The sequence below is a fragment of the Tenrec ecaudatus genome, chromosome 2 (assembly GCF_050624435.1).
Source record: "Tenrec ecaudatus isolate mTenEca1 chromosome 2, mTenEca1.hap1, whole genome shotgun sequence".
NCBI lineage: Eukaryota > Metazoa > Chordata > Mammalia > Afrosoricida > Tenrecidae > Tenrec > Tenrec ecaudatus.
This window is the reverse complement of record NC_134531.1, coordinates 4263305-4290618: the sequence shown is the minus strand read 5'-3', so window position 1 is coordinate 4290618 and position 27314 is coordinate 4263305. Positions and strand designations below refer to the sequence as shown.

At 45.0% G+C, this 27314-nt stretch overlaps 1 protein-coding gene across 1 annotated transcript in view; it reads left to right on the top strand.

Annotated features, from left to right (window-relative positions):
• The window catches only part of ADAMTS16 (ADAM metallopeptidase with thrombospondin type 1 motif 16), a 198143-nt gene that overhangs the window by 130445 nt on the left and 40384 nt on the right, over nucleotides 1-27314 (top strand). Inside the window, exon 18 of the mRNA XM_075541734.1 lies at nucleotides 7786-7912. Coding sequence (XP_075397849.1) covers nucleotides 7786-7912 — 127 coding nt within the window. The remainder of the gene's footprint in view (nucleotides 1-7785; nucleotides 7913-27314) is intronic.

The window sequence follows — 27314 nt, the reverse complement described above, 5'->3', positions numbered from 1 at the left end:
ATGATATATAGCTAGACAAAAGGATATAGACATGCACATACACACTTACACAAAATTACAAATGCATTAATAAGAGTAAAAATATGCCTATTATAATTGAATCTTTATCTTCTTTGTGTGCTGTACTGTATGAAGTTTATTTTAAAATGTTGGGCCCTTTTTTGTATCATGTGGAACGATTTAAATAACGTATAATATTATACGTTCTTCAGTATTAGGTCAAATTTATGTAAGACACCTGAATTGTTACTCTTTTAGACTCTAGGTCTTTGATGAATGTTATATTATGCATTGTAATTGTACCACATATACAATAGTTTATCCCTTCTAATGTTCCTTTCTGAACGCACTACATTTTATCTTTATATATTTGAGGAAATTAGCAGTGAATTTTTGGTTTTCCTACATGTGGATTTTTGTATTCTCACTTTTTTCTTTTTAATTTTTTATTCCCTATTTTTGGGTTAAGTCGGTATATAAATCAAATATTGGTTAGAAAGGGGAATTTTTCCTAGGCATTTTTAGTATGACGGAATGTAATGCAGGGTATTTTATGCATGCAGCATTGTTGGAAGAGCTTGGGAAATGAATGTCAGGGAAAGACACCTGCACTTCTCAAAGTCAGTGTAGCTTTTAAAGAATCAAGAAGTTGTTGCAATGGCTCACACTAAGCCAACATTGAAGCAGGTGATACTCAAGACAAATGAGCAGAAATTACTTCAGCCTTCACATCTCCCAAAGCCCAGGCTCTCTGTCTGCTGTTGGCACAGACTCAGATAGTGTGACATCGAACCCTTTTGCCTCCTTTGTTGCGTGGATGCCTGCCATTGGCTGAGTCTCGCTGAGAGCGTACAGGCAAGAGGTCTATAAAATGTCGTCACCAGACGTCTAGCCCTTGGGGTATTGCAGAAAATAGGAAAGAAGGAGGGAGTGTCCCAAGTTTGGCTTTTTTTTCTTTGTTTGAAAATCATCAGCTCTCTGATTCACCTCTGTTGCAGCTAGTGCCTCTTTGCTAACACAATGGCTCTGGCTGTAATCTGTAGTCGTCTTTCCAGCTGTACCTGTTCCTTCATTCCACTTCCTTTGGCGGCCTCTGTCCTAACTATTTTATTAGACACTTGGCTGGTTGTTTTCATCCTTACTGGTCAATGCATCATGATTCAGCTTGTGACTATTCTTGGCATGGCCGCATCCAACAGATTGTTTCATAGCTTTCATAAGAATTATTTTCTTTGAGATGTGGACTTTGATTTGCCCTTTCTATCCCTCCATCCTTTGTGCTCTGTTCTCATTCATTTACTCTGTGCCCGCGGATTGACAGAATGTTTGCCAAAGGAACCCAATTCCTTATTCCTTACATATCAGACTTTTGTTTTTTCTCCTTTCCCCAGCTGTGGTTTATTGGTGGTTCCGTTGAGCTTTCAGGGCACTGGGGAAAGTGTGGAGTCAATTTAGTCATTATAATGATTAGGGCGGGCATCCTGTTGACACGTGATGCTAAAACATTGGCAACATGTGGACTGTGCTAGACAGCAAGAGCAGTGCTGCCAACAATGCCAATGGTGCCCACTTAGGAAAATGAAAGCCTTCCAAAGTCACAACAAATCAGTAATGGGCAGCGTCAGAACTCCAGCCCCATTGTACGGACACAATGGCTGCTATTGCAGCCCTGCTCTAAGTTTCAAATGAATGATGAGTTCTGGGTTCCCCGCTAGTCCAGTTAACGAGGCACGCATCTGGGAACTTGTTGCAACAGATTTGGCTACCATTGAGGCAGCTTGAAGAGAAGCCAAGCAAATGTCTCCACCAAGAAGAAAAAATAATCAAGTCAACAAAGTAAATGTCCCTCCCTGTTTCAAAGCAAAACTCGACCTGATTTTCTTGATGGCAGGGCAGCAGTTCACTGAGACTCAACAGTGGGCCTTGAGATCCAATTCTTCATGGGGATGCAGAGCAGAAGGTTTGAATTTTGCATGCCTTTAATTTCAAAGCAGGACACTAAAGGGGGCCATTATTTATGGGGTAGCACCTCCTAAAAAGCCATAAGGCCACATGTTTGGTTATGTTTCTTAAAAATAGACTTTTATTGAAATGTAAGTGGAGGAAAAGTCCAGTGTTCTCTGTGTTCCTTAAGGAGACCTCTCATAGTTTATAAAATCGCATTCTTTCTGCAAAGGTTCCTCATTTAAGTTGTGTCATACTGTCTGTTACGTTGAGCAGTAGAACCTCTGGAGAACAGTTTTAGTGCTACAGGTATCTCTCTATCTGACTTGCCTGTGTCCTCTTCTTGTTAGTGACTGGGGAAGTGCGTTCATGAATCATTGATTCAAATGTTATCTCTGCATTGACAATTTGTCATTCTTCAAAACTGTGCCCAATTATTCCCAGGGCATGTTCCTACTTTTATAAGTCTTTGACTAAGAATTAGTTAGCCCACTAATGACTTGTCTGAGCTTGAAAGTGACTAAGCATAGAAATTTGTCCAATTGCTGCAAAAATAATGTGCAAGGAAACAGAAGTAATCCATGCAAGCTCCTGAGGTGACAGAAATGAATATTGTGTGCTCTCAGCCCTCCAAAATCTCTTACCCAAGGATGGTGGCTACCTGTCCACTGCTGTCAAGTCCATGCGGTCTTATGGCAGTCCCGTGCACATTACCATAAAGCTGTGCTGCCTAGGATTTTAACTGGTTTGGTTTGAGGAAGTAGACACCCAGGTCTTTCTTTTGAGTCATTTCTGGTGGACTTGAATCCCCAGCCTTCCAATTAGCAGCCAAGCGGGTGCACTGTTTGTACCGTCCGGAATTCCAGATGTAGCATTAGAGGTGGCATGTAAAGCGCAGACTGGCAAGCTTTTAGGCGGCTGCTCCCTCTTCAGAAACACTATTAGTCAGCACCTCCTCTGGCGAGGAAAACTTCTGTACTGGATCCCACATCTATTTTTGCAGCCCCCCCCCTCAATTTTTTCAGTGTTCCCCAAGAGGTACAACTTTTTGAAAACAATGATATCATGCATTTCCCAAACTCAAACACCTTTTCAGAGTAAGAGCAGCCAGGGGGTCTCTATTACCCTCTAGCTAGAACATGCATAAATTGCAGGAATATTCGGCAAAAAGATATCAAAGCCATAAAGTCCACTTTTACTTACCACTGTGGTTCCCAAGTTGCAGTGTCTAGGCTGGTAACATCAGCATTCCATGGCTGTGCTAGAAAACAAGGTCTCCCAGGACCCCTAGCCATGTGTGAATCTGATACACACACACGTTTGTCAACCACTGACGGCATCAGCTCAGAGAAATGGACACATGGGCATGATGTAAAAGAATGAAAATAAATTGCTCATGCAAACCCAGGGAGATAGCAGAGGAGGGCAGCCTCCGAGTACAGCGACCAGTCTGGGACGGGCCCAGAGCATATGAGGAGCAGGAAGAAGGGCAGAGTCCAGGAGAGGCAGGAGGGGCCACCAGAAGTCCAAGCTTGGCTGAAGACGTTGGCACACCGACTGAACTGTTTCAGCACACTGGTGCGGCTGTCCAGGTGCTCACTCGCCAATTCCAAGAGATTGGGAAGGCCAATCCTGGAAGAGATCCATAATACGTGTCTATCCCTGAGAAAGGTCACCCAGTGCCGTGCAGAAATTAATTAGCAAGATCATTAATGCCATATAGGAGCACATTTTCCCCTAAGATTATTATTTCTTAATGCGGTAGCAGTATCTGGAGAGGAAGCTTCCAGAAATTCCAGCCAGTTTCAGACGAGAACGAGGAACCAGCAGTACCATTGCTCATGTCAGCTCAGTCTTGGCTGAAGGCAGAAAATGCCAGAAAGATGTTTCTCACGTTGCTGATTGTGCAAAGGCATTTGACGGTGTGGGTCCTAATAGACTATGGGTAGCGGTAAAAAGAAAGGAAATTTCAGAACACTTAATTGTACTGAAGTAGAACCTACACACAGACCAAGAGGAAGCCCTTCAAAGAGAGCCAGGGTACACAGCACCCTTGAAAACGTTGAAGGTCTGAGTGTGTAGCCACAGTGTCATCCCAGTACGTATTCAGTCCATATGCTGAGCAAAAAAATCCAAGAACCTCGGCAGTATGAAGAAGAAACGAGCAGCAGGCTTGGAGGAAGGCTCATCAACACGTGGTGTGCAAATGCCACCCTGTTAAAATGAAGAGAACTTGAAGCCCTGTGGGTAACGATTAAAGATTACTGCTTTCAGTGTAGTAGTGGACTACACCTCAGCACAAATAAAATAAAAATCTTCCCAATGAGACCAATAAGCGGCATTATCTTAAATCCTCCCAAACGGACCGGTGTCCGTAATGATAATGGAGCAGAGATTGAAGTTGTTGTGGGTGCTGTTTTCCTTGGATCCACAATCAATGAAGGCAGCAGTCAAGAGATCCATTGATGGATTAGTAATGGTCTCTTTTTACCGCCATGCTTGGTAAGGTAGAGAGACAGGGAAGGAGAGGAGGGCCTTCAGTGAGATGGATGGACACAGTGGCTGCAGCAATGGGCTCAGGCAGAGGAACACTGGTGAGGAGAGCGCAGCACCGGGCAATGCTTTGTTCTCTTGTGCACAGGTTGCTATGAGTGGGAACCGATTTGAAGGCAGCTAGCAGCAACATCATCATCCACTCATAGGACTGAAGTTCATGCTTTGTGGACGACAAAGTAACTTGCTAACTTGAGACTGCAGAGACAATACTCTGTATAGAGGGTGAAATTACTGAAATCTCATATTTAAGTAGAAGCCCTATCCTTCACCATATTCCAGTTTTTTTAAATAAATTCTCTTAGGTTTCCATAGACGTCGTTTCTTAGTATACCGTTCCTAATTAGGAAGAAGTGAGTGCACGACTCACTTTAGGAAAATGCCCAAGGAGAACAGCATTGTTGTTTTTTATATTAGAATCCGTAGGGTCGGTTCAACCATAGGGACCCTCGGTACAGCAGAACTAAACTCCCACAAACCCACAGATGGAATGCTCCTCTGTCCTATCGGGCCACTATGAGTCAGAGTTGACTCAATGGCAGTGAGAGAGCGAGAAAAAATTAGTGTCAGAAACCCACAGATGCAGTTCTGCCCTGTCCTAGAGGGTCCCTGTGGGTTGGAATCGACTAGATGGCAGTGGGTGAGTCAGTGAACTACCTATGGATCTATCATATGCACCACCAACATTTTTCCTCATATTTGGTTTCTCCCTCTTCAGTGTTGTGGTGTTTTCCGCATCATATATGTGTTCAACGTCTACATCATAAGAGTCAAACTCTTCAATAATTTTGTGAGATGCTTGGGAAACATTTTTCTAGCCAAACATCTTAAAAGAGGAGTTATGCATTTTTTTCTAGGTAGTCACAGTGACCACCTAGCCAATTTGAGGGGCTAGGACCTTCCCCCAGCACAGTGACAGGTGATCAACTCCATGAAGAGCCTTCCTCCCATGCACCTGTCACCTCAGGAGTTGAAGACCCATCACCTACAAAGCACAAGCCACCAATCAGCAATACTTCGTTAAGCCACTGCATCCGGGCCTACAGCCAAGAGTTGTCATTGGATTGACCGTGACAGCCCAGTGGTGGCCAAGTGAGTGTCAAAGTAGAACTGTGCCCCGACGAGTTTATGGTTCAGGGTCCTCGAATCCCTTCCAGCTCACAGCGACTGTGCACAACAGAATGAAACAGCGTCTGGTCCTGCGCCCTCCTCACAGTTGTTCTTATGAGTGAGCCCATTGTTGTGGTCATTTTCTCAATCCCTCTTGTCAAGGGCCTTCCTCATTGTCACTGCCCCTCTAGTGGGTTGGAAGTGGATGGTCTTTTAGAAGTGTATTGCAGGACCTTTCTTCTGAGACACATAAAAGTGGACTTCTAACGTTTTCATTTAGCAACTAAACATAGCCATTAAAAAAAATCTTCATACTCAATGCCATCGAGTCAACTCTGACTCATAGCAACTTTATAGGACAGATCAGAACTGCCCAGAAAGTCTCATATTTCTCCCACTGAGTGGCTGGTGGTTTCAAACTGCTGACCTTGCAGTTAGCAAACTACTGTGTAACCATTACACCACCAGGACTCACATGACTATTGTAGGTATATTTCATTCAATGAAGTGATGAGCAAATTTAGGGACATTTCTCAAAGCCTAAAATGGCACAGGGAGTCATCTAGGGTCGACAGAGACTGAGAATCAAACCAACTGCTGTTGCCGTGGGCCTCATGCAATCTAGTACGCAGTTCATTACTGAGAACATTGGCCATGAATTTTGCAATGAACATGTAGTCTCAGTAGTTGCCCCATAGGGATGCCCAGGCTCTACGCTTAACAAGAAAGGAATCCTTGCAGTGCAGTGGTTGGGTGATCAGCTACTAAGGGAAAAGGTGGGTCTTTGAAGGGAGGAAGAGGTGGCAGGGAGCCTCCAAAACCAAAGCGAATCATCCAGTTGATTCCGACCACAGCGACCCTATAGGACTAAGTAGAACTGTGTCCTACAGTTTCCCAAGCTGTCATCTTCATGGAACCAGCCAGGCACATCTTTCTTCCACAGCCCTTTGGGTTAGCGGTCACGCGCTTAATAACTTGAGCCACCTGGACACCTTCCTTAAGGATTACAGATGGAAAAACCTACAGGGCAGTACTATTCTGCCCTTTAGACAAACTAGGTGTTGGGATGGAATCCATGGCAAGTGGCAGGGGGCGCTCTCATGGGAGTGGATCCCCAAGTCTTTTCTTCCACAGAGTATCTGGTGGATTGGTATTGCTACCCTGTCAGTTAGCAACTGGGTGCTTGACTATTGAGTCACCAAGACCTCTTTGGTAACAGTTAGCTCTCACATTATCTGGCAACGGGCTGCTTTTTGTTGTTGTTTGTTTGTTTCTATATTTTCTAAATATTTTGCTATTTCCTTTCTGGTTTATAGGCTTGTCTGCCACTAAAGACTCTAAGTGTCGTTCCGTAGTCAATTCCTTCTTTGTTTAGCCACTCAGCCCGACATGGAAGTCCAAGGGAAAAGGAATCTGGAGGGATGTTTTTCAATTTCGCTTTGATTCTTAAGAAGCACGTCGTATATAGCTGACACAGCCAATCTCCAAATAAATGAAAGCAGCAACAATATCCCTTTGAATCCCCAAAAAATGCGGTTCTCTTTTCCCACCCCCCCATCCTTCCTCCTCAACATCCTATCCCTCCCTTCTCCCTGCCCCCACCTCAGCCCTGGTCTCCTCATAATCATTAACATCTAAAACCACATTCGGTATGAAAACCACCTTTCTTTGGCTTTGGTTTGCTTTTTCTTTAAAATAATAGTGTGATTAAATAGCTATCTTTGTCAGATTGACCGAGTGTGCTAAGCAGGTTTATTATTGCCTGTGTATTTGGTGGGCCTCTACCTCTCAAACGGAAACATGGATGAGTCTATTTGGTGTTGATGTTTCCGTTGAGAAATGCCTGGTGTTCCCAACAGGAGGAGAAGGATGAATCCATTGCACACAATGCCTGCAGGCACCCATTGAAGAACACGATCTTGTTTGTCACGGTGTTAGAAAGGGGAGGCGGGTAGTAAGCCCACCTTGGAATTGATGCACTTGATTAACAAAAATTATGAAGATGGGTCAGAGGGGAAAAATTATCAATAGTTCCCCAGCTGGTCACTCAACCAGAAACATGCAAATACATCAAGACTTTTAAGATGAGATGAGATAAGCTCTTCCTCTTTAGCGCCACCTTTATCACCACCGGGCATGCTTGTGAGTTTTGACCGCTGCTCTCGTCCTCCTCCACAGGGCACATGGTCACCAGGACAAGCTGCTATCAAGACCAGAGGGTTCAAGTGAATTCCTCCTTCTGCAACCCCAAGGCTCGGCCTGTCACAGGGATGGTGCCTTGTCAGCTCTCTGCCTGTCCACCCAGGTAAGGAGGCACCATGTTCACTTTTGCAAACATACTTCCTGAGACCTTGGGCTCCCGAGCATCTCGGATTACAATAAAGCCCGGTCTCTGGTTCTCTGAGCACAAGGCAAACATGACGAGGACTGTCTGAACAGGTGGCCCATAAGGAAGTAGGCTGTGGGCCGGGAAGAATCCAGGTCTTCCAAAGGATGCAGGGAAGGTTTGTTCTGACCCTGTTGGCTTCGTGTGCTACATGTTGAGCTGCTGACCACAAGGAGAACTGTTTGAACACACCACTCAGACTACAGGAGACAGAAGAGGCTGCCTGTACCCTTAACTCAAAGGGGCAGTTCTGTTCTGTCCTGTAGGGTCCCCATGAGTAGGAAATCAACTCGATGTCAGTGAGATTGGTTTTAGCTTTTGTTTTCATTGTTCCAGCTTTGGTCAACTTGAGGCTAACAATGGGGACGGCACACTACAGTGATGGAAATACCTTCTGTCCACGCCTCCCGTCTCCTGCAGGATAGTTTACTTTTCTTGTTGAACCGAAGCTGGTTGTTGTTGTCATTAAGTGCCATGGGGTCAGTTTGGACCCAGAGTGGTGATTCCATGGGCCGTAGAAGAAAGCCGTGGCCATCCTGCATCATCCTCACGTAGTGGCGATGTCTGAGGCCCTTGTTGAATAGATGTTTGCAGCCGTTCTGCCCATTCGGAATCACGCCCCAGCAGCAAATGAAGGTCTCGCAGGTTGGCTGTCCCAGGTTTAACTCCATGTGCTTTGTTATGGTCGATGCTACTCCGAAAAGGCAGACCTTTCGCAGTCATCATATTTGGGGTGCCTGCCTTCCGATCGCAGGGGCTTCTGGCACTCTCTCTGACAGCCCTCTGCTTCTATCCGTGGTGTTCCCGGGGACTGACAAAGTTCCGGTACTATCCATAAGGTGTTGAGTGGCTAACTTCTCTGAATTATTTCACTCAAATTGTGCTTTTGAATTGTGGTGCTGGCGAAGAATGTTGAAAGGACCGTGGACTGCTAAAAGGACAAACTGATCTGTGTTGGAGTGCTCCGTAGAGAAATGAATGGCAAAACTTCATCTTACATGCTTTGGACATGTTGTCAGGAGAGGCCGGGCCCTGGAAGAGGACATCATGCCTGGTAAAGTGGGGGATCGTGGAAAGAGAGGAAGGCCCCCCGACAAGATGAACTGACACAGCAGCTGCAACAATGGGCTCAAGCATAGGAACGATGATGAGGATGGAACAGGACCGGGCAGGCCCATTCTGTTGTCCATGGGGTTGCTATGAGTCGGAGCTGACTCAATGGCACCCAGCCACAACCGTCCCACGTGCAACAGAGCAGAACACCACTGGTCCTGGGCCCTCTTCACAGCGGTTCTGATGCGTGAGCCCATTGTTGTAGCCACGGTCCATCCAGCTTGTTGAAGATCTTCCTCTTGTTACTGCCCCTCCACTTGACCAAGCCAGAGGTCCTTCTGCAGTGAGTCATTCCTCCTGACCCCATGTTCAAAGGGAGGGAGATGAAGTCTCACCAACGGCGCCCAAAGCACGCGTTGGCTCTATTCTTCCGGGAGAGCTTTCCATTCTTCTTCTGCCCGGGCGCGGATGTCCAGTACTCCTCACCATAAGTCAGCGACGTCCCTCCTTCCTCTGCCTCCCTTAGCTTGCCCAACGTTTCCATCAAACTACCGTGGGTTGGCCCAGGCGCGCCTTAGCCTTCAAGATGACACCTTGATTTTTAATATTTAAGAAGGTCTTCAAACATCGAGCAATTTAAAAGCAAGATGCTGGTGCTCTGAGGGGAAAACTTCCCGAGGAGAGGCTGCGACAACCCTGCCTGCCTCTCAGCATGCATTGTTCTGAACAAGTCTCCCGTCGGTCTGTCCTCATCGCCCTGGTTCGTTCCAATCTGTATGGCGCTCCCATGTGTAGTTCAGAGTTTCACATTCAGTTGGTAGATGAGTCAAAAGGGATTTAACACACTTCTCTCCACAGCTTTCTATCTTGCTAGCTAACTAGCGGCTTTGACTTCTCTTTCTCTCTCTCTCTCTCTCTCTCTCTCTCTCTCTCTCTCTCTCTCTCTCTCTCTCTTTCTTTCTCTCTCGCTCTCTCTCTCTCTGCTTAATGTTGTATTGTGATCTGGATGAAGCCAGTTGCCCCAGTCAACAATCCAGACACAGTTTGATTCACGACACTGATGGCAATCCCTACCATGTGACAGCCGCACTCTCTGTGCTTCTTCCTGTACTCATCATTTCCATGTGTCCCTCTTTCCTCTCCCTTCCTGCTCGGTGAGCTTTCTCCCTGGGAAATTCAGCCCTTAGGATCTCCGAGAGTTGGTTGTTCTATAGCAGAGGTGGGGGACGTCTGACCCGCAAGCGAAATCTGAGAGTGACATTATGGGTATCCAAATGGCCCTTGGCAGAAGAACGAACGGGTCCTCATCCTGCTGCCTCCCTGAAGTTACTGCTCACCTTCGAGACTTCACCGCTCTTTGGCTGAAAGTCAGCCACGGGGCTGAAAGTAAAGTTTCCACGCTGGTTGGAAACTCCAGCATGAGAAAGATGTGTGTGCTCGTGAAATAACTTCCCGTGGGTCCCCTCTGACCATAAGCCAGGGCCGTGGTAGCTTTGCCACCATGCTGAGTGCATTAGAAAGTGGATCCTGACAGATGCAGGTCGATTGTAATTTAATGCCTAATCATTTGGTCTCCCTTCTGACCCATCTTAAATTTGTTCTAGCTTTGATTATTTTCCACTTTCTTTGATTGAGATTTTCCTCTGGTTTATTTTGTTGTTGCTGTTAGTTTTGTTTGCCTTTTTATTTTCGTCTGTTATCCTATAGATGAAATCCAGGATAGTAAATCGATAGAGATGAATGGTTCCTCAGGGGCATGATGGGAGATGTTAGGGGAGTGAAAGGCGGATTCCAGTGGGAGTGAGGAAGAAGGAAGCATTCTAAAATGATGGTGGTCATGGTTGACATGACTGGATCGAATGATGTGTGGATTGTGCACCAGTAAAGCTGTTTTAGAAAAGAAACGGTGTGTGTGCAGTGTGAGCCCCTGAAGGCTCTTGTTCAGTGGAACCCCAGCTCCTAACTCCGTGCAGAAGAGACGGCTTTCTGCTGGAGGATGCCAGTGGTCAGATGTCAGGGAGGCTTGGCCCAGCAGCAGCCTCTTGGCTGGATCATGGGCAGTCGATATCCCCAAGGACAGAGAGCAGCCAGGGAGAGACACAGCTCAACTCATCCACCCTCCCACATCCCCTAGCCTTCTCAGGAATCTGGCATTGGAAACACGAATGATCAATCACAGGCGCACTGGTTTCCTTTATACCTCGGGTTGACTCTAAGCACAAACTCTCCACACCACGTGCCCCTTCTCGCTCGCTCTCGTTTGCCACACTTAAGCCCAGAGAGCAGACCTACTTGCCGGTACACTGAAGCCACCGGAGAGGAAGGAAATGCCATCCAGATGGACATTCCCTGGCTCTTTTGGAATCCACATGGCCCCTGGGACTGCTGGTCCTGTTGTTTTCTCCTTGGATTGTTTGTCCTGCCTGTCTTACATAGACAGACAGAGGGCAGAAGAAAAAAACAAACACAAAAAGCACTAGCTGACTTTCTTTCACTAGCTGACTTTCTGAAGTGGATTTCCACACCTTTGTCTGCGGGCCTCTGGGTAAAAGGTGGAGAGGGGCAGCAGGGAACCAGCAAACTCAAGGATGAGGGAACAACAAGAGATCTAAAATTGATGGTGAGAAGTTCTGGTGGTGTTTGATCTAGTGCAATGTACCCAAGAAGAATTACTAAGAGCCGGTGAAGGGTTACTTTAATAGTGGGTCTAGAAGAAGGTGAAAGGAAATAGAGAAAAGAAGTAGGAAGCAAACGCTCTTTATAAGCATGTATCTATGTAACTATATTAATTATATGTAAATATAATTATATATAAATGTAAGCTGATTTATAATGAAAGGGATAGAGGCCAGTGTGCATATATTTATATGTTAATTATATGTACATATATTTATGTGTTATTATTAAGATAGCAGATGGACTTTGGACCTCTTCTCAAGGCCTCTCTAAAAACACAAGAACACTTTGTTCTAATAACCTGACACTCTTTGATACTCACCTTCCCAACATGATCACTGAAGACAAAATGGGCTCATAAGAAAGTGGATGGTGTGCGACTATCAAAAGATATAGCATCTGGGATCTTAAATGTTTGAAGTTAAACAATCAGCTAGCTAGCAGGGAAGTAAATAAGCTCACATGGAGGAAGCACACCAGCCTGTGTGATCATGAGATGTGGACAGGATCAGATATCAGGTATCAAAAGATCCAAAACAAAAAAATTACATTGATGTGAGAGAAGATATTTGGAATGAAGACTCAAAGCCCATCCCCCTACAGAAGGATTACAAGGAAGGGACAATTCAAGCAGGGTGCCCTATAGCAGTGATGAGACATATATCATTCCTCTAGTTCCTGAATGCTGCCCCCACCCCCCACTACCATGACCCAGGTCTACCTTACATATCCAGCTAGACTGGAGTACACACCTTGGTACAGATAAGAGCTCTCAACACATGGGATTCAGGACAGATAAAACCCTCAGGAACAGTAGTGGGAGTAGTGATATCATGAGGGTAGGGGGATGGTGAGGTTGGGGGGCAGAAAAGGGAGCCCATCACAAGGTTGGGTATATAGCCCACCCCCAAGGGGATGAATGACAGAAATGTGAGTGAAGGGAGACAGCAGACAGTATATGATACTAAATAAAAATAATATATAATTGATCAAGGATTCATGAGTGTAGGAGGGTGGGGGAGGGAGGAGGAAAAGAGGAGTTGATGCCAAGGGCTCAAGGAGAAAGAAAATGTGTTGGAAGTGTGAATGATGGATTGTCATACTATTTATGAGACCCCAATAAAATGATGAATAATAAAGAAAAAGGAAAGACAGGCAGCCAATGGAACCACTCCGGGCGCCCAGTCCTACTCAGGCACACTTGCCTTCCTACAATAGGAGTTGACTCTGGTTTGCCTTGCTTCGCTTTGCTTTGTAAATTTTGGTTCTCTGATTAACTGAGAATCCAGCCACTGCACCGTGCATTCTGCACAGTCGTGTGCCCCACTCCCACCCCCTGCTTGGTTTGTGCTCTCTTGTTCTCATTGCTGACTTGGAAGTCTTCATAGTTCTTGAACCAGAGGTCTGGCATTTTCTTGCTCATGCCTTGGGCACCACATACATGACACAGCAGATCCTGCCTGGGAAATCACAGCTGTCTTGCTTTGATGAATTGGGTACGCATTGCTCTGGAGTTAGGGCAGCTGGTCTACAATGCCATCAGACCATAAGACCAACCCTTCTCACTGCCATGGGGGCAACCCTGACTCATAATACCACCCTGCAGGGCAGTGTCTCTCAACCGTCCTAAGGCTGTGACCCTTTAATACAGTACCTCATGTTGTGGTGGCCCCCCAACCATAAAATTATTTTTGTTGCTATTTCATTACTGTAAATTTGCTACTGCTATGAATCGGACAACCCCTGTGAAAGGGTTGTTTGACCCGCCAAAGGGGTCGAGACCCACAGGTTGAGAACCGCTGTTGTAGGGCAGGGTATGACTACTCCCATGGGTGTCTGAGGCTGTAAATATTTACAGGAACAGAAAGCCCCATCTTTCTCCCACGGCGTGCCTACTGGGTTTGAACTCCAGACCTTGTGTTAAGCAGCCCAGTGTGTGTAACCCACCACACCAGCAGCGCTCTGGCTCCGTGGTGGAGGGAAAGCATATCTGTATTTGGTGACAGACACCTGCTCTTACCTTCTTTCCTCAATGGGGTGCATACCCTTTATTCTGAGCCCCAGAACATGAGGTCTTCACAGGGATTTTGAGGTCAGGTCCCTGTTCCTAGGTTCATCCCTCTGCCCATTCTGTGCAGTCAGAGCACAGTATCCAGCAAACTAGGCTGGTGCCCACTCCCAACGTCCATAGAGGACATGCTCTGCAGCCACTGTGTCCCCACTGAAAAAGCATCTCACTCCCCTCTGCTTCATCGGGGAAAGCCGAGGTGGCGATGGTACCCTATAACCAGCACCCCTTTTGCAGAGATGGGAGGTGGCATAGCAGTTAAGGCCTTCGGCTGCTAACCAGAAGCTTGGTGGTGCAAGCCCACCCTGAAGTGCCTTGGAAGAAAAGTCTGGGGTTCTGCTTCTGAAAAGCTGACCCTTGACAACCTGGAGTGTGCTCTACTCCGACACCCCTGGGGTAGCCATGGGTCAGTGTCTGCACAAAGGAAGAGAGTTGGTTTGGGTGCTGGTGTTCTTTTAAGAAACTCTCAGGGAAAGCGTGAAGAGGCGTCAACTCAAGGCTGAGTGTCAGGTCTTCAAAGTAGGTAATGAGTGAAGCCTGATGATTGTAACTTGGCTTGACAGAGAGAATGTGCTACTTTGCCAGACAACAATCAACCAACAAAAACAACTCACTGCGATCCAGTGGTTCCTGACTCAGGGGAGGACACTAGGACAGGTAGAACTGCCCTGTGGGTTTCCAAGACTGACTCTTGACAGGAATAGAAAGCTTCATCTTTCTTCCACAGAACTGTTGACCTTCTGAACTGTAACCCACTACCCACATATTTACTCTGTGTGTGATAATAGGTACTTCTAAAAATGTGTGTCGAATGCTGGAAATCTCACTCAGGACTTTCAGGAATTACGTATAGAGTTTTTTGGTTGTTTTGTTTGTTGTTTTTTGTTTTGTCTCTCTATATAAGATAGACATGGGAAGCAAGCCCAAGGAGAAAACAAAGGGTGCTGGGGGGGGGGGGCTTAGGGAGGAGGAGGCAGGGGGAAGGGAGCAATGAGCAAATAACATCATGGACAGGAGAAAACTAGGCAATCCAAAATTGAAGGTGAGGGGGCCATAGAGTTCCTGGTAGTGTTCGAGCAGCCGTAATTTGAGAGGAAAAAGAGGGGTTAGCCTGATAGTGGAGCAGGAGGACGGTAAAAGGAAATAGAGTGGGGAAAAGGAAGCAAAACTATTTATAGAGGTATAACAGAGATGTGTACATATGTAAATGTATTAATGCACAAAATTGGGGTATTGACCTATGTACATATGTTTATATGGCAATACATTGAGGTACTGGATTGACTTTGGGTCTCTACTTAAGTATTTCCTCAACACAAGAACACTTTGTTCTAATAACCTGCCACTGGGTGATGCCCACTGCCCCAACACAATCACTCAAGACAAACTGGGTACATAAGCAAATGTGGTAAAGAAAGCAGATGGTGCCTGATTATTAAAAGATATAGCATCTGGGGTCTTAAAAACTTGAAGCCAAACAAGCGGCTAAGTAGCAGGAAATCAACAAAGCCCTCATGGAAGAAACATACCAACCTGTATGATCATGAGGGATTTGTGGGAACAGACATCAGGAGTTCAAAAAAAAAAACCCATCCCCATCCGAGGATAATTATACATTCCCACCCAGAGGGACTGCACGGAAGAGAACATATATCCAGGTGGCATTTAGCACCAACGAAACACACAATGCTTCTCTAGTTCTTTAATCTTTCCTCCCCCAATATTATGACTTCAGTCCTATCTTGCAAATCCTGCTAGACTGGTGTACATACACCAGTACAGACGAGAGCTTTTGATATATGGAATTAAGGATAGACAAACCCCTCAGAAACAGTAATGGGGGTAACAATTCCAGGTCAGGCAGGAGAAGGGAAGGGGGAGGGAGTGGGGAACTGATAGCAATGGTGGCTGAATAACCCCCCTCAAGAAGAACGAATACCAGGACAGTAGGTGAAGGCATAGAATGAGTGGTGTACGATATATATAAGTAATAATAACAATACATAATCTATAAAGGGTTAGTGGGAGTGACAGGGCGGGGGAGGGAGGAATAAAGAGGAGCTGCTATCAAAGGACTCAAGAAAGAAGATAAGGTTTTGAAATTGTTGATGCCAACATTTGTACATGTCCGCTTGATACAATGGATGTATGGGTTGTTATAATATATGTAAGGGCTCCCAATAAAATCATTTATTCATTTAGAAGAAGGTGGAGGAGGAGGAAGAGGAGGAAAAAGCAGCAGCTGGGAAATGTAGGTTAGCTGTGTGCAAAGCAATACAGCAAGAGTTGAGTGAGCATGTCTCTGGCAGAGCCTACCGCTAAGACAGCTGACAATGTGCACTCGCTCCTCTGAGGCCCCGGTCGCCTGCCGAGCTGCTACAGAAATACCTGATCAAACTAGGCTTTGTGAAGTTTCCTCTGTGGACTTTGGCTTGCAAAACTGTGACCCGTGTTAGAATAAAGGCTTTAAGAAGTGGAGGGTGAAAAAAGAAGAATCTGGGGAGAACATAATATTTTGGTTTTAGTTAAAATTAGGCATGATTTCTGCAGTCTCTGAAGTATATGAGATCGTGGGAGGGGGTTGTTGTTATTTCCAAATTCATGGAGGTTTATGGGTCGTATTTCTTGTTATTTCGAATGTTAGTGCATTGAGATCAAAGAAGAGTTAACATTTTATCATTTCTGGCCTTTTTGAGACTTCCTCTATGGCTTAGAATGGGAGTTGTTATAAATATTTCCTGTGGGAATTAAGGAATGTATATCTGTGTTGGAGTTTGCCTATTTAGATGCCAATTAGGCCAAGAGTCTTAGTTGTTTATTCAAAGGTTCCGCTCCATTTTTCCCCCACTTCTATTAAATCTGTGTGTCTTTCTGAAAGAAATGTATTACTCTTTGGTTGACATTAGTTTTTATTTATTTCCATCTATTTTCCTTTACCATTGTCTTTTAATTTTCACTCTAGTGTCAGATAAGCTGATAATTTCTTCATGCTTTTTAAATTATCATGAACTCTTAGCTATCCTGATTTATAATGCTGCTTTCCAGCTGAAAATCTAATTAGCTTAAATTAGCATTGGGACCCCAGCGCACATTCTTTATTGGGGTGGGAGGAGCGCTGACTCACAACATCACCCTCTTTCTTTTTAAAAATGTCTGTTCTTTAGTTTTCTGTACACTTTGGATAAATAACTTTATGCTAGATGTGTGTGTGTGTGTGTGTGTGTGTGTGTTGGCTAGTCTTTTTGAGTAGATGTTTAATCTTTATGCTTTGTGCTTTTTGTGACTGTGGTTATATTCTGAGGCCGCTCACATTTTTGTGTCTTCTATTCACAATTAGTTTTCTTTGTATCTTAGCTTCTTGGATGCCTCCACTCCTGCTGGATGAGCTGGTAGAAATATCTTTATTTTCTCTCATGCCCACCATTGTTTGGAAGTCAAGTACTCTCCTTCTTTGAACCAAATAAAGTTTAAATTTCCAATAAAAATCACAAAGAAAATCTAAGACCAGAGGAGGGGATGGTGTTAGTGCTTAAATTCTGAGTGCTCAGTTTACAGAAGGCAATGGATGGCAGTCAAAGCCCATTGCCCATTCCTGGGTCCTCACGTGGATTCAGGGTCCAGTGGATGCCTTTTGACCTGACCAGAGATGTGAATAGCCTGTGATCACACAGAGTGCCCTGGGAAGTGAACTAATACAGATGTAGCTAGGTTAATATTTGGCATCATATCATTTGTTCCCACTTTCGTTCTAAATTTTAATGTGTTCTATTTTTTATTTTCTCTTAATTTTCAATGGAGGTTTTCTATGTTTTATTTCATTATGGGTTTTGTGTTTGTTGGTTGGTCTGCCGTGATGTTTGTTTCTGTGTTTTCCTTTATGTGAAATCCAGGATAAGCAAATCCCCAGTCACTCGATTGCTGGTATCCTGGTGGTGGCAGGGAGTTTAGGGAAATTGAGAGCTAATAATAATGAGTGCCAGAATGAAGGCAATGCTCTGAGACTAATTTTGGTGATTGCACACTTTAAAATATGTTAAAACTAACGGATGACAAAGGAATCCTGGTGACATAGAGCTTGCATGTTGGGCTGCTATCTACAAGGACAGCGGTTCAAGACCACCAGGTGCTCCTGGGGAGAATAGCAGGGCTTTCTACTCCCATAAAGAGTTAGAGTCGCTCTGAAACAACCCTGTCCTACAGGGTCGCTGTGAATCAGAATTGACTCCATGCCAGTGAGTATTGAATTGTATGATATGTGAATCATATGTCAATAAACCTGGTTAAAAAATGTAAGACAGAATAAAAATAAACAAATACAATGAGCAGCCCCCGTTGTAAGTTGGTATAACATTTAAAGTCGTCGGGGTTGCACACCCATGCTTCCTGTGCATGAGTGAGGTTTCAGTAGACAATATGGTGCAAAAATGATTCACACAATGGCTCAATGAGCTCACAGCTTCCACTGGGAGAACTCTCCCTGCGGAGGAGTCATTCCATATTCCTCGAGTGCTCTGTGAACATTCTCTGAGAATGCTGGCTCAGGAGCCAAGCACAGGAGACAGAAAACACGCACAGCATGGGGCCCCTGGGGAGGTCCCAAGGTCATGTGAAAGCACTTGGCTGCCCCCCTTGGCATGAGCTCAGCTGGCATCACCAAACACGAAGCACTTCCTGTTACTAACTGCCTGCAAAGAACAGTCTCCTCCCGAGTAAAACAATCACCTTATTTTGCTCTTTTTCTTGGAAAGAAAAAAAAGGGGGGTTGGGTGGAAAACTGCTTTTTCATCAGCCTTGTGTCCATTAAGAACCAGTGTGTGTTAGCATCACCTACTTTTGAGCTATCTGCAGGTGTTTCTGGTGTTAGATGCCATCGAGTCAATTCTGACTCAGAGACCCCTGGTCCTGAGTCGGCCTCACAACAGTCCCTGGCCTGAGCCCTTTGTCCCCACCTCTGTGTCAGGCCATCGCCTTGAGGGCCTTCCTCTCTTTCACTGCCCTTCCGCTTTACCAGACAGGATGTCCTCCAGGAGTGGTCTTGCCTGACAACATGTCCAGAGTACAGGAAACAGAGTCTTGCCATCTTGATTCTCAGGAACATCTGGCTATGCATGTTGATATCCCATTTTAAAGAACATTGACTTCAGCTGAGGAAATCATGTGGGGTTTTTAGAATTTCCTGGAATACCCTGTTGGGTCTGAGCCCTCGGAGTGTCACTCATAAGTGTACAAAACACAGATGTCAACCCCACACTCACTGTGATCCAGTTGATTCCAGCTCATCATCGCTGTAAATCTTTCCCCCAGCAAACAGCATTATCTTCCCACTCAGGAGTGGCTAGTGGATTTGAACTGCTGGAGCTTTGGTTAGCAGTCCAATGCTTACCAGATAGGGCCAACAGAACTGAGCCATATACTTTCAGCCTAGGAGTGCCTCTAAAACAGTTCTACTGTATTCTGAAGGGTCGCCATAAGGTAGAGTCCATTAAATGTGGCTTTATTTTGTTTGGGGTTTTTCATGTTTGGTTTAAGGGAGAGCAGACCAAAGACTGCCTATGCAATGTCCCGACATGAATTTTCTAATCAAAATTAAAATGAAATCAGGTGCCAAATGAAAAATGAATGCAAAATCAAACAAATGAGTCAATGAGTCAAGAACATCCGGTTTTCAGTTGGAGAAGTCATCTAGAATGTACTGTTCAGTAAGGAGACTGGTGGTACAGTTGCTGTGAACGGCAAGGTCAGCCGTCTGAAACCTCCACTGGGTAAAATACGACTTTCTGCTCCTGTTGAGAGTTGCCGCCTCCGGAACCCACAGAGGCAGTTCTACCCTGTCCCATAGGTCACTCGGAGTCAGAGTTGATTTGATGGCAGGGAAGTTGTTTCCTCTTAGGTTGAGCCCTGTTGCTTCCTATGCATGTGAAAGCTAGACAATTAATGAGGGAGACAGCCAACGAACTGATGCCTTTGCATGAGGGTGCTGGGGACCACAAAAGACCAGAAGATCCAACAAATCTTTGCTGCAGGTAATATCCCTGGAGTGCTCTTGGAAGTGAGGATGGAGAGACTTTATCTCCCCTACTTTGGGCATGTTAGCAAAAGGGGGAAGTACTTGGAGGAGCACATCTTTCTTGGTAAAGTCTCAAACCAAACTCACTACCATCATGTCTGTTAAGACTCAGGGTGACCACAGAGGACAGGGTAGAACTATGCCTTTTGGTGGTATGAGACTTCAAATCTTCACAAGAACAGACAGCCTCATCCTTTTTCCTTGGAGTAACTGATGGATTCAAACTGCTGACCTTGTGGCAGCTTGATATGTACCCCGCTGCACAACCATACCTCTTCTGGCAAAGTATAGGGGCAGGGTAGAGGAAGACCTTCAAGGAGATAGATTGGCACAGTGCTTGCAACAATTCTTTTGTTAGGAGCTGTTCATCATAGCAAAGATAGCAAGGGCAGTGTGGACCCGGCAGTGTTTCATTCAGTTGTACATTGTGTGTCAGAACTGACTTAATAGCACCTAACAAAACCAACATCTGTTCCATCGGTCGACGATATCTTGAGTTCCAGCAGATTGTCTGGTACTGATGTGGACGATGGATGATGTGGAGCTCCTGGTCCAAGGAGCTAGGCCCCAGCCAGAGGACAGTCCATTAGCAGGTGGGCAAGTAAGTCTGAGTGCCACACAGAGATTGCTCCATGACGCAGACAGGGACGCTCAGAAGGTGCTGCTTCCTTTCTTTTTCTTTGTAAAATCATTTTATTGGGGGCTTGTACAGCTCTTATCACAATCCATCCATCTATTGTGTCAAGCACATTTGTACATGTGTTGTCATTATCACTCTCAAAACAGTTGCTTTCTACTTGAGACTTTGGTATCAGCTTCTCATTTTTCCCTCCCTCCCCCACCCTTCCTCCTTCAAGAATCCTTAATGATTTATCATTTTTTTTCATGTCTTACACTGACTGATGTCTCCCTTCACCCAGTTTTCTGTTGCCCATCCCCCTGGGAAGGGGTTGTGTGTAGATCATTGTGATCGGTTCCCCCTTTCTCCCCCTTTCTTCCCTTTACTCTCCTGGTATGTCTACTCTCATGATTGGTCCTGAAGAGTTTATCTGTTCTGGATACCCTGTGTTTCCAGCTCCTATCTGTACCCATGTACATGCTGTGGTCTAGCTGATTTGTAAGATAGAATTGGGGTCATGGCAGTGGGGGTGGGGTGGAGAGGAGGAAGCATTAAAGAACCAGAGGAAAGTTGTATGTCTCATCGGTGCTACCCGGCACCCTGCCTGGCTCATCTCCTGCCTGCGACCCTTCTGTCAGGGATGTCCAGTCGGGGAGGACTTCTCTGAGCTGTGAGGGACGCATGGCAGCCCCGGCCCGACGGGCAGCAGGACTAGTCCCGGAGGCAGGAGCAGGTCTGGAGCTTTCAGGGCCTTGAGAGAGCTTTCTCTTGGGAGGGAAACCACACTCATTCATGGTCGAATGTGATGCAAGAGTTCAATTCATTTGACTTTGTTGTTTGGGCTTAAAAAAAAATCCAGCTTTGTCTTTTCTGACTTGATTTGTTTGTAAACTTTTGCCAAGCACGTTCATCCACTGTAGAGATTTGGGTAGTTGCCTTGTGAAGATAATCAGTGTCTAAAAGGGAACCAAGACTCATCACCTAGTTCTGATAGTTTTACTTCCACCAGTCTGAAGATAGTTACAGAATCTTAGATCTCCCCACCCCCTTCTCTCCCTGCCTTTCTCCGTAAGTCATGTACTCTTGTAAAGTGAGGACTGCTGTGTCCCGTTGATTGCATTCGGTCATGGCATGCGTGCTTTCAAAACCAATAGTCCCAAAGCAGCGGCCACCTTCAGTTACATAGGGGCCACACAGGAAGCTGCTAGCTGCAAGTTCAGCACTTCAGACCCACCAGCCACTCCAGGGGAGAAAGAGGAGGCTGTGCGCTCCGATCTCGATTTAAAATCTAGGGCATCCAGAAAACAGCTCTGCTCCGCCCTGGAGGCTCGCATGAGTGGGGTCAGCTCACTGCCACAGAGTTTGGAGACGGTCACATTTTCCATCAAAACATTATTCTTTTAAGTCAGTTGTTTTTCATCATTTTATTGGGAGCTCTTACAGATACTGTAACAATCCACAATCCAATTAGATGAAGCATACAATTGCTGCCATCATCACTTTCCAAGCGTTTTCTTTCTTCTTGGTCTCTTTGATATCAGCTCCCCTTTATCCCCTCCCTGCAGAATGAGACCCCATCTCAACAAGGAAATAATGATGCAACTTAAAAAAACTAAATAAATTAAGCACAGGAGAGGCTAAATTATTTTTATGTTCAATTTGATTTGTGTTATTCAGGTTCCATGTAAGTTCAGGGCCAAGGGAGCTGAGACAAAAATAAATTTTTGATAGGCTCTGACTGTGGTCACCAAGAATGTAAGACTCATAAAGGAGTGACCAAAGACTCACAGTCTGTTTAGATTTGTCTGGATCTAAGCAAGGCAAGAACCGCACCTCCACCCTCCCCATACCTGCCCCATCATTGTCTAGCCTGCATTTACACTTCTGTCAAATGAATTTCAACAGCAAGGACTTTTTAATATCCATTTATTCTTTTAGTAAACATAGGCCGGAGAAAAGAATTCATTTAAAGGTTCAAACTTCATCATTTAAATTCTACCAGAGTTTGCTTTGCCATCTAGTGTTTTTCATGAAAATTCATGTTGCGCACTAACCACAGGGCAGTGGGGTGAAGGATGTTGCTGGTTCTGTTAGGCATCCTTGAGGGGATCCTGTTACAGCATTTCCATGTGATAGGGGAGAGCTGCCTCATAGGATGTCTTTTGTTGTGGTCTTTTTTATACAACAATGTTTTCTTGTAAACCAGGTGGGGGTTTACATTTCAGGTCATCAACTTTGTATTCAACAGTGTATATTCCTAATCACCCCCCCCCCTCCAAGAGTTTACCCTTTACCTACTCCTTGATTTCCCTTCTCCTTCCTGTGGCCCACCCCCATGGGAGCAGGTCACCAAGTGTTTCTCCTCTGGAACTGTGGGGCACTATAGACCACCATGCCAACCTTCAGGCTAGCAGCCAAGTGCTTCCCCTTTGGAGCCACCAGGGCACAGGTGGAGCTGTCATTGAGCACTCAGATGCTAACTGTGTGGTTATTGGTGAGAACCCAGTGGTCATTTCCCCAAAGGAGAAAGATGTGTCCATCAGCTTCCATGAGGATTTACAGCTTAGAGGGGCATCATTCTTGGTAAAGTGGAGGGACAGTGAAAGAGAGGAAGGCCCTCAGGAGATGGAATGACACCGTGGCTGCAGCAATAGGCTCAGGCACAGGGACAACTGTGAGGATGGCCTAGGATGGGCAGGATCTCCTTCTGTTGCGTGCCGGGTCTCTATGGGTAGGAACTGATGGCACCTAACAACAACAAACCAGATGGGGCAGTTAGTTCTACTCCAGCCAGTGGAGTCACTCTGAGTTCATTACAAATGGATGGTAGCTTGTTTGTTTTTGTTCGGTTTTGTCCCGAGTTTCCAAAATATTACAGTTCCCCAACTCCTTCACTCAACTTACCTGCCAATCCCATTGACCAGAGGCAAGCTGCCATTATTTTAGCTCCTTCCACTGAACCATTGTGATTACAAATTTGTTAACATCTCTACAAAACAAAGCACAAACCACTCACTGCCATGAAGTCAATCCTGACTCCTAGTGACTTTATAAGACTGAGTAGAACTGCCTTTTCCGAGAAGAAAGCCTGGCCTTTCTCCCGAGGAGTGGCGGCGGAGTCTAAGGACTGACCTTGTGGTTAGTGGCTAGGCCTCCTTCAAACATCTCTGAATATTTCATCTGTTGATTTGGTGTTAACAATTATAAATTTTGTTTCTCATAGTTGATTATGCCAGAAGTCTGAATTCAGGGTGTACGCTCCAGGAAAAGGCTTTCTCCCTCTGCTGCCTCTTGAGAATGGCCCTTCTGTCTTTCAGTTTCTGCTTCTGGATGACTTATATGGGGCTTTGCATCTCCTTTCTCCAATTTCCCATCTCCAATCTGGTCTCTAAATATTTCTAAATAACATGCATAGTGACCAGTTTCTTCCTTAGCAGTGATAAAAACAATCCTATCCTCACAGAGTAGATGCGCAGCAACAAAAGAGGAGATGAATTGACACACTGGCTGCACCAATGGGCTCAGGCATAGGAACAATTGTGGGGATGGCCCAGGACCAGGCAGTGTTTCATTTGTTCTCTTGTGCAGAGGACTCCTATGATTGGAGCTGACTCAATGGCACCTAACAACAACAACAACAACACCGATCACAGCCTGAATTGTGTGTTGCTTGGTTTCTTCCCATGAATTCTAAAAGACGTAATGCATTCATTCTTGAATACATGTGAAAGGAGTGTTTTCTGTGCCTAAGGACTATGTAGACTTCAGGGGCATTACCACATAGACCCATAATGCCTCTGTGCTCCAGGAGCGTATTTTCATCAAGAGAAGACATAGCATCAGCAATGAAGCTGTATTTAGAAGGTGATGAGTGACATCGATAAAGGGGGAGGTAGAACCAGAGTGCGTGATAGAGCTGGAGTCTTGATGGTCAGGGTGGGCATCCTTGGGACAGAGACAGAAAGGAGATGTGGATAGCAAGGGCATCTACACAAGAATCGCTTTTCCCTTTGAGAACTTGCTCTTGGTGCCTCCATCCCGGTTTCCTACCAGTTCAGTGGCTACCTGTCATCCTGGGACTTTCCATGTTTCCCTGTGATGGTGAAAGACCCCAAGTATGTCTGACTCTTGGTTGCCACCACCTGTTTGGGAAGGACACCTTCTGCCAACTGCCTGTGAGCTTCAGAGAAGATGGATTTTCTTGGGTCTGCTCTGATGATGGCATTTGTAGAATTCGGAGGCAAAAGTCACTCTCCTTTGGAGTTCTGTAGGCAAGCCATCATTGTCTTCAGTCTCCTAGTGTGGCTACCAAGACTCCCCTGCTTTTGCCAGTCTTCTTCCTCTTTGTGAACTGGTGTGTGTATGTGTGTGTTTCCCTAGGAAAGCCTGGTGTGTAATTGGCTATGTGTTGGACTACTGACTACAAAATCCACAGTTCCAAATCAGTAGCTGCTCTAGGGAAGAAAGATGAGACTTTCTGCTTCCGTAAAGAGTTACCATCTTGGGGACAGTTCTCCCGTGTTCTATAGGGTCACAATGAGTCTGCATCCACTCAATGGCAGTGAGTGAGATTCAGATGAACTTTAATGGTCACTGTATTTCCATTTGCTGTGCTGAGTACCTGGTTGACTTTCTCAGCCTTGAGAGTTCTGTCCATTAATTTGGGGGGGGGGGGTATTCATTAATTTCTCCTTTCCTTTTTTCATATTCTTGCTTTCTGAACTCTAATATAGTAGGCTAATCCTTGGAATTACATAGATGAAATGGATTTGCATTGGCTATTTTAAATTAGAAAATCACAGGACTCACTTTGCCGGAATAACACAATATATGGCTCACTCTGCCAGAATAGCACATTCAAGAGGAATGGCGTGGCATTCACTGTCTAAAAGGACATTGCAAAAATCCTTTAAAAGCAACATTGCAACGTCATTCTTGAAGGACAATGCTGTCTGTGATAGGATTATATCTATCGGCCTTCAAGGAAATTCAGTCACTACAACTATTATTCAAATAGATGCACCAACCACAAAAGTTAATGATGAAGAAATTGAAGAATTCTACCAAAATCTTCTGTCTGAAATTGATCACACATGCGATCAAGATGCATTAATAATTATTGTTGCTTGGAATGCAAAAGTGGGAAACAAAGCGGAAGGAACAGTAGTTGGATAATACAGTTTGGGTGTCAGAGATGGAACTGGAGATTGCATGTTAGAATTTTGCAAGACCAAGGACTTCTTCATAGCAAAATACTTTGTTTTCAACAATGCAAAAGGAGACTATGTACATGCACTTCCGCAGATGGAATGAATACACAGAAATCATACTGACTACATCTTTGAGAAGAGATGACAAAGAGACTCAACCTCAGCAGCTTACACCAGGCCAGGGTCTGAAAGTGGAACAAACCATCAATTACTCCTACGTAAGTTCAGGATAAAGTTGAAGAAAATGAAAATGAATCCATGAGAGCCAAAGTATGACCTTAAGCCAATCCCACCTGAATTTTGAGAACATGTCAAAAACAGGTTTGCTGCATTGAACACTAATGACAGAAGGCCCGAGGAGCCAAGGGAGGACATGAGGACCATTGTTCATGAAGAAAGCAAAAGCTCATGAAAAACATGAGAAACAATGAAAGTGGATGTCAGAAGAGACTCTGAGACTTGCTAGTCATCAAAGAGCAACTAAAGCAAATGAGAGAAATGATGAAGTCAGAGACCTGAATAGAAAATTTCAAAGGGCAGCGTGAGCAGACAAAGCCAAATATGATAATGACATGCACCAAGCACTAGAATGAAAAGGCCAAAAGTGAAGAGTGTGCTGGGCACGTCTTAAACTGAAAGAGCACAGAGAAAAAACAAAAACCAAGCCTCAAGTTACAATCTTGAAAGATTCTATTGGCAAAATATCGAGTGATTCAGGAAGTATCAAAAGAAGATGGTAAGAATACACCGAGTCACTGCACCACAAGGGCTAGTTGGCATTTCACCGTTTCAGGAGGTAACATATGAGCAAGAACCAATGGTGCTGAAAGAAGTAAAGCTACACTGAAAGCAAGAGTCAACATCAAGGCTACAGGAATTGATAGAAGAATGCCGATTGAAATGTTTCAACAAGCTGGTGAAGCACTGGAAGCACTCAGTAGTCGATGCTGAGAAATATGGAAGACCGTTACTTGCCCAACTGACTGGAAGAGATCATTATTTGTATCCATTTCAAAGAAAGGTGATGCAGTGTTCTATAGCTCAAGCTATAGATGCCCTAGAGGTCAAGCTCAAGCAATAGAACAATAGCATTGTTATCATATGCAAGTAAAGTTTTGCTGAAGATCATACGACGGTTACAGCAGTGCAGTGACAGGGAGCTGCCAGGTTCAGTCCAGGTTCAGAAGAGGATGTCGAACAAGGGATATCATTGCTGCTGTCACAGGGATCTTGAGTGAAAGCAGAGAGTACCAGAAAGATGTGTATTTGTGTTTTATTGACTCTGCCAACACATTCAACTGGCGGATCATAACAAAGTCTGGATAACCCTGGGAAGAATAGGAACTCCAGGACACTTGATTGTGCTCGTGACGAACGTGCACGTGGGTCAGGAGGCAGCTGTGAAGGGAACAAGGGACTACTCATGGCTTAAAAGCAAGAACGGTGGGTGCCAGGGTTCTATCTTCGCAGCATACTTGTTCAATCTATGTGCTGATCAAATATTTTGAGAAACTGGATTGTATGAAGAAAAATGTGGCATCAGGATTGGACGAAGGCTTATTTACAACCTACTTTCTCAAAGTGAAGAAGAGTTGAAGCACTTGCTAATGGAGACCAAGCATTCCAGC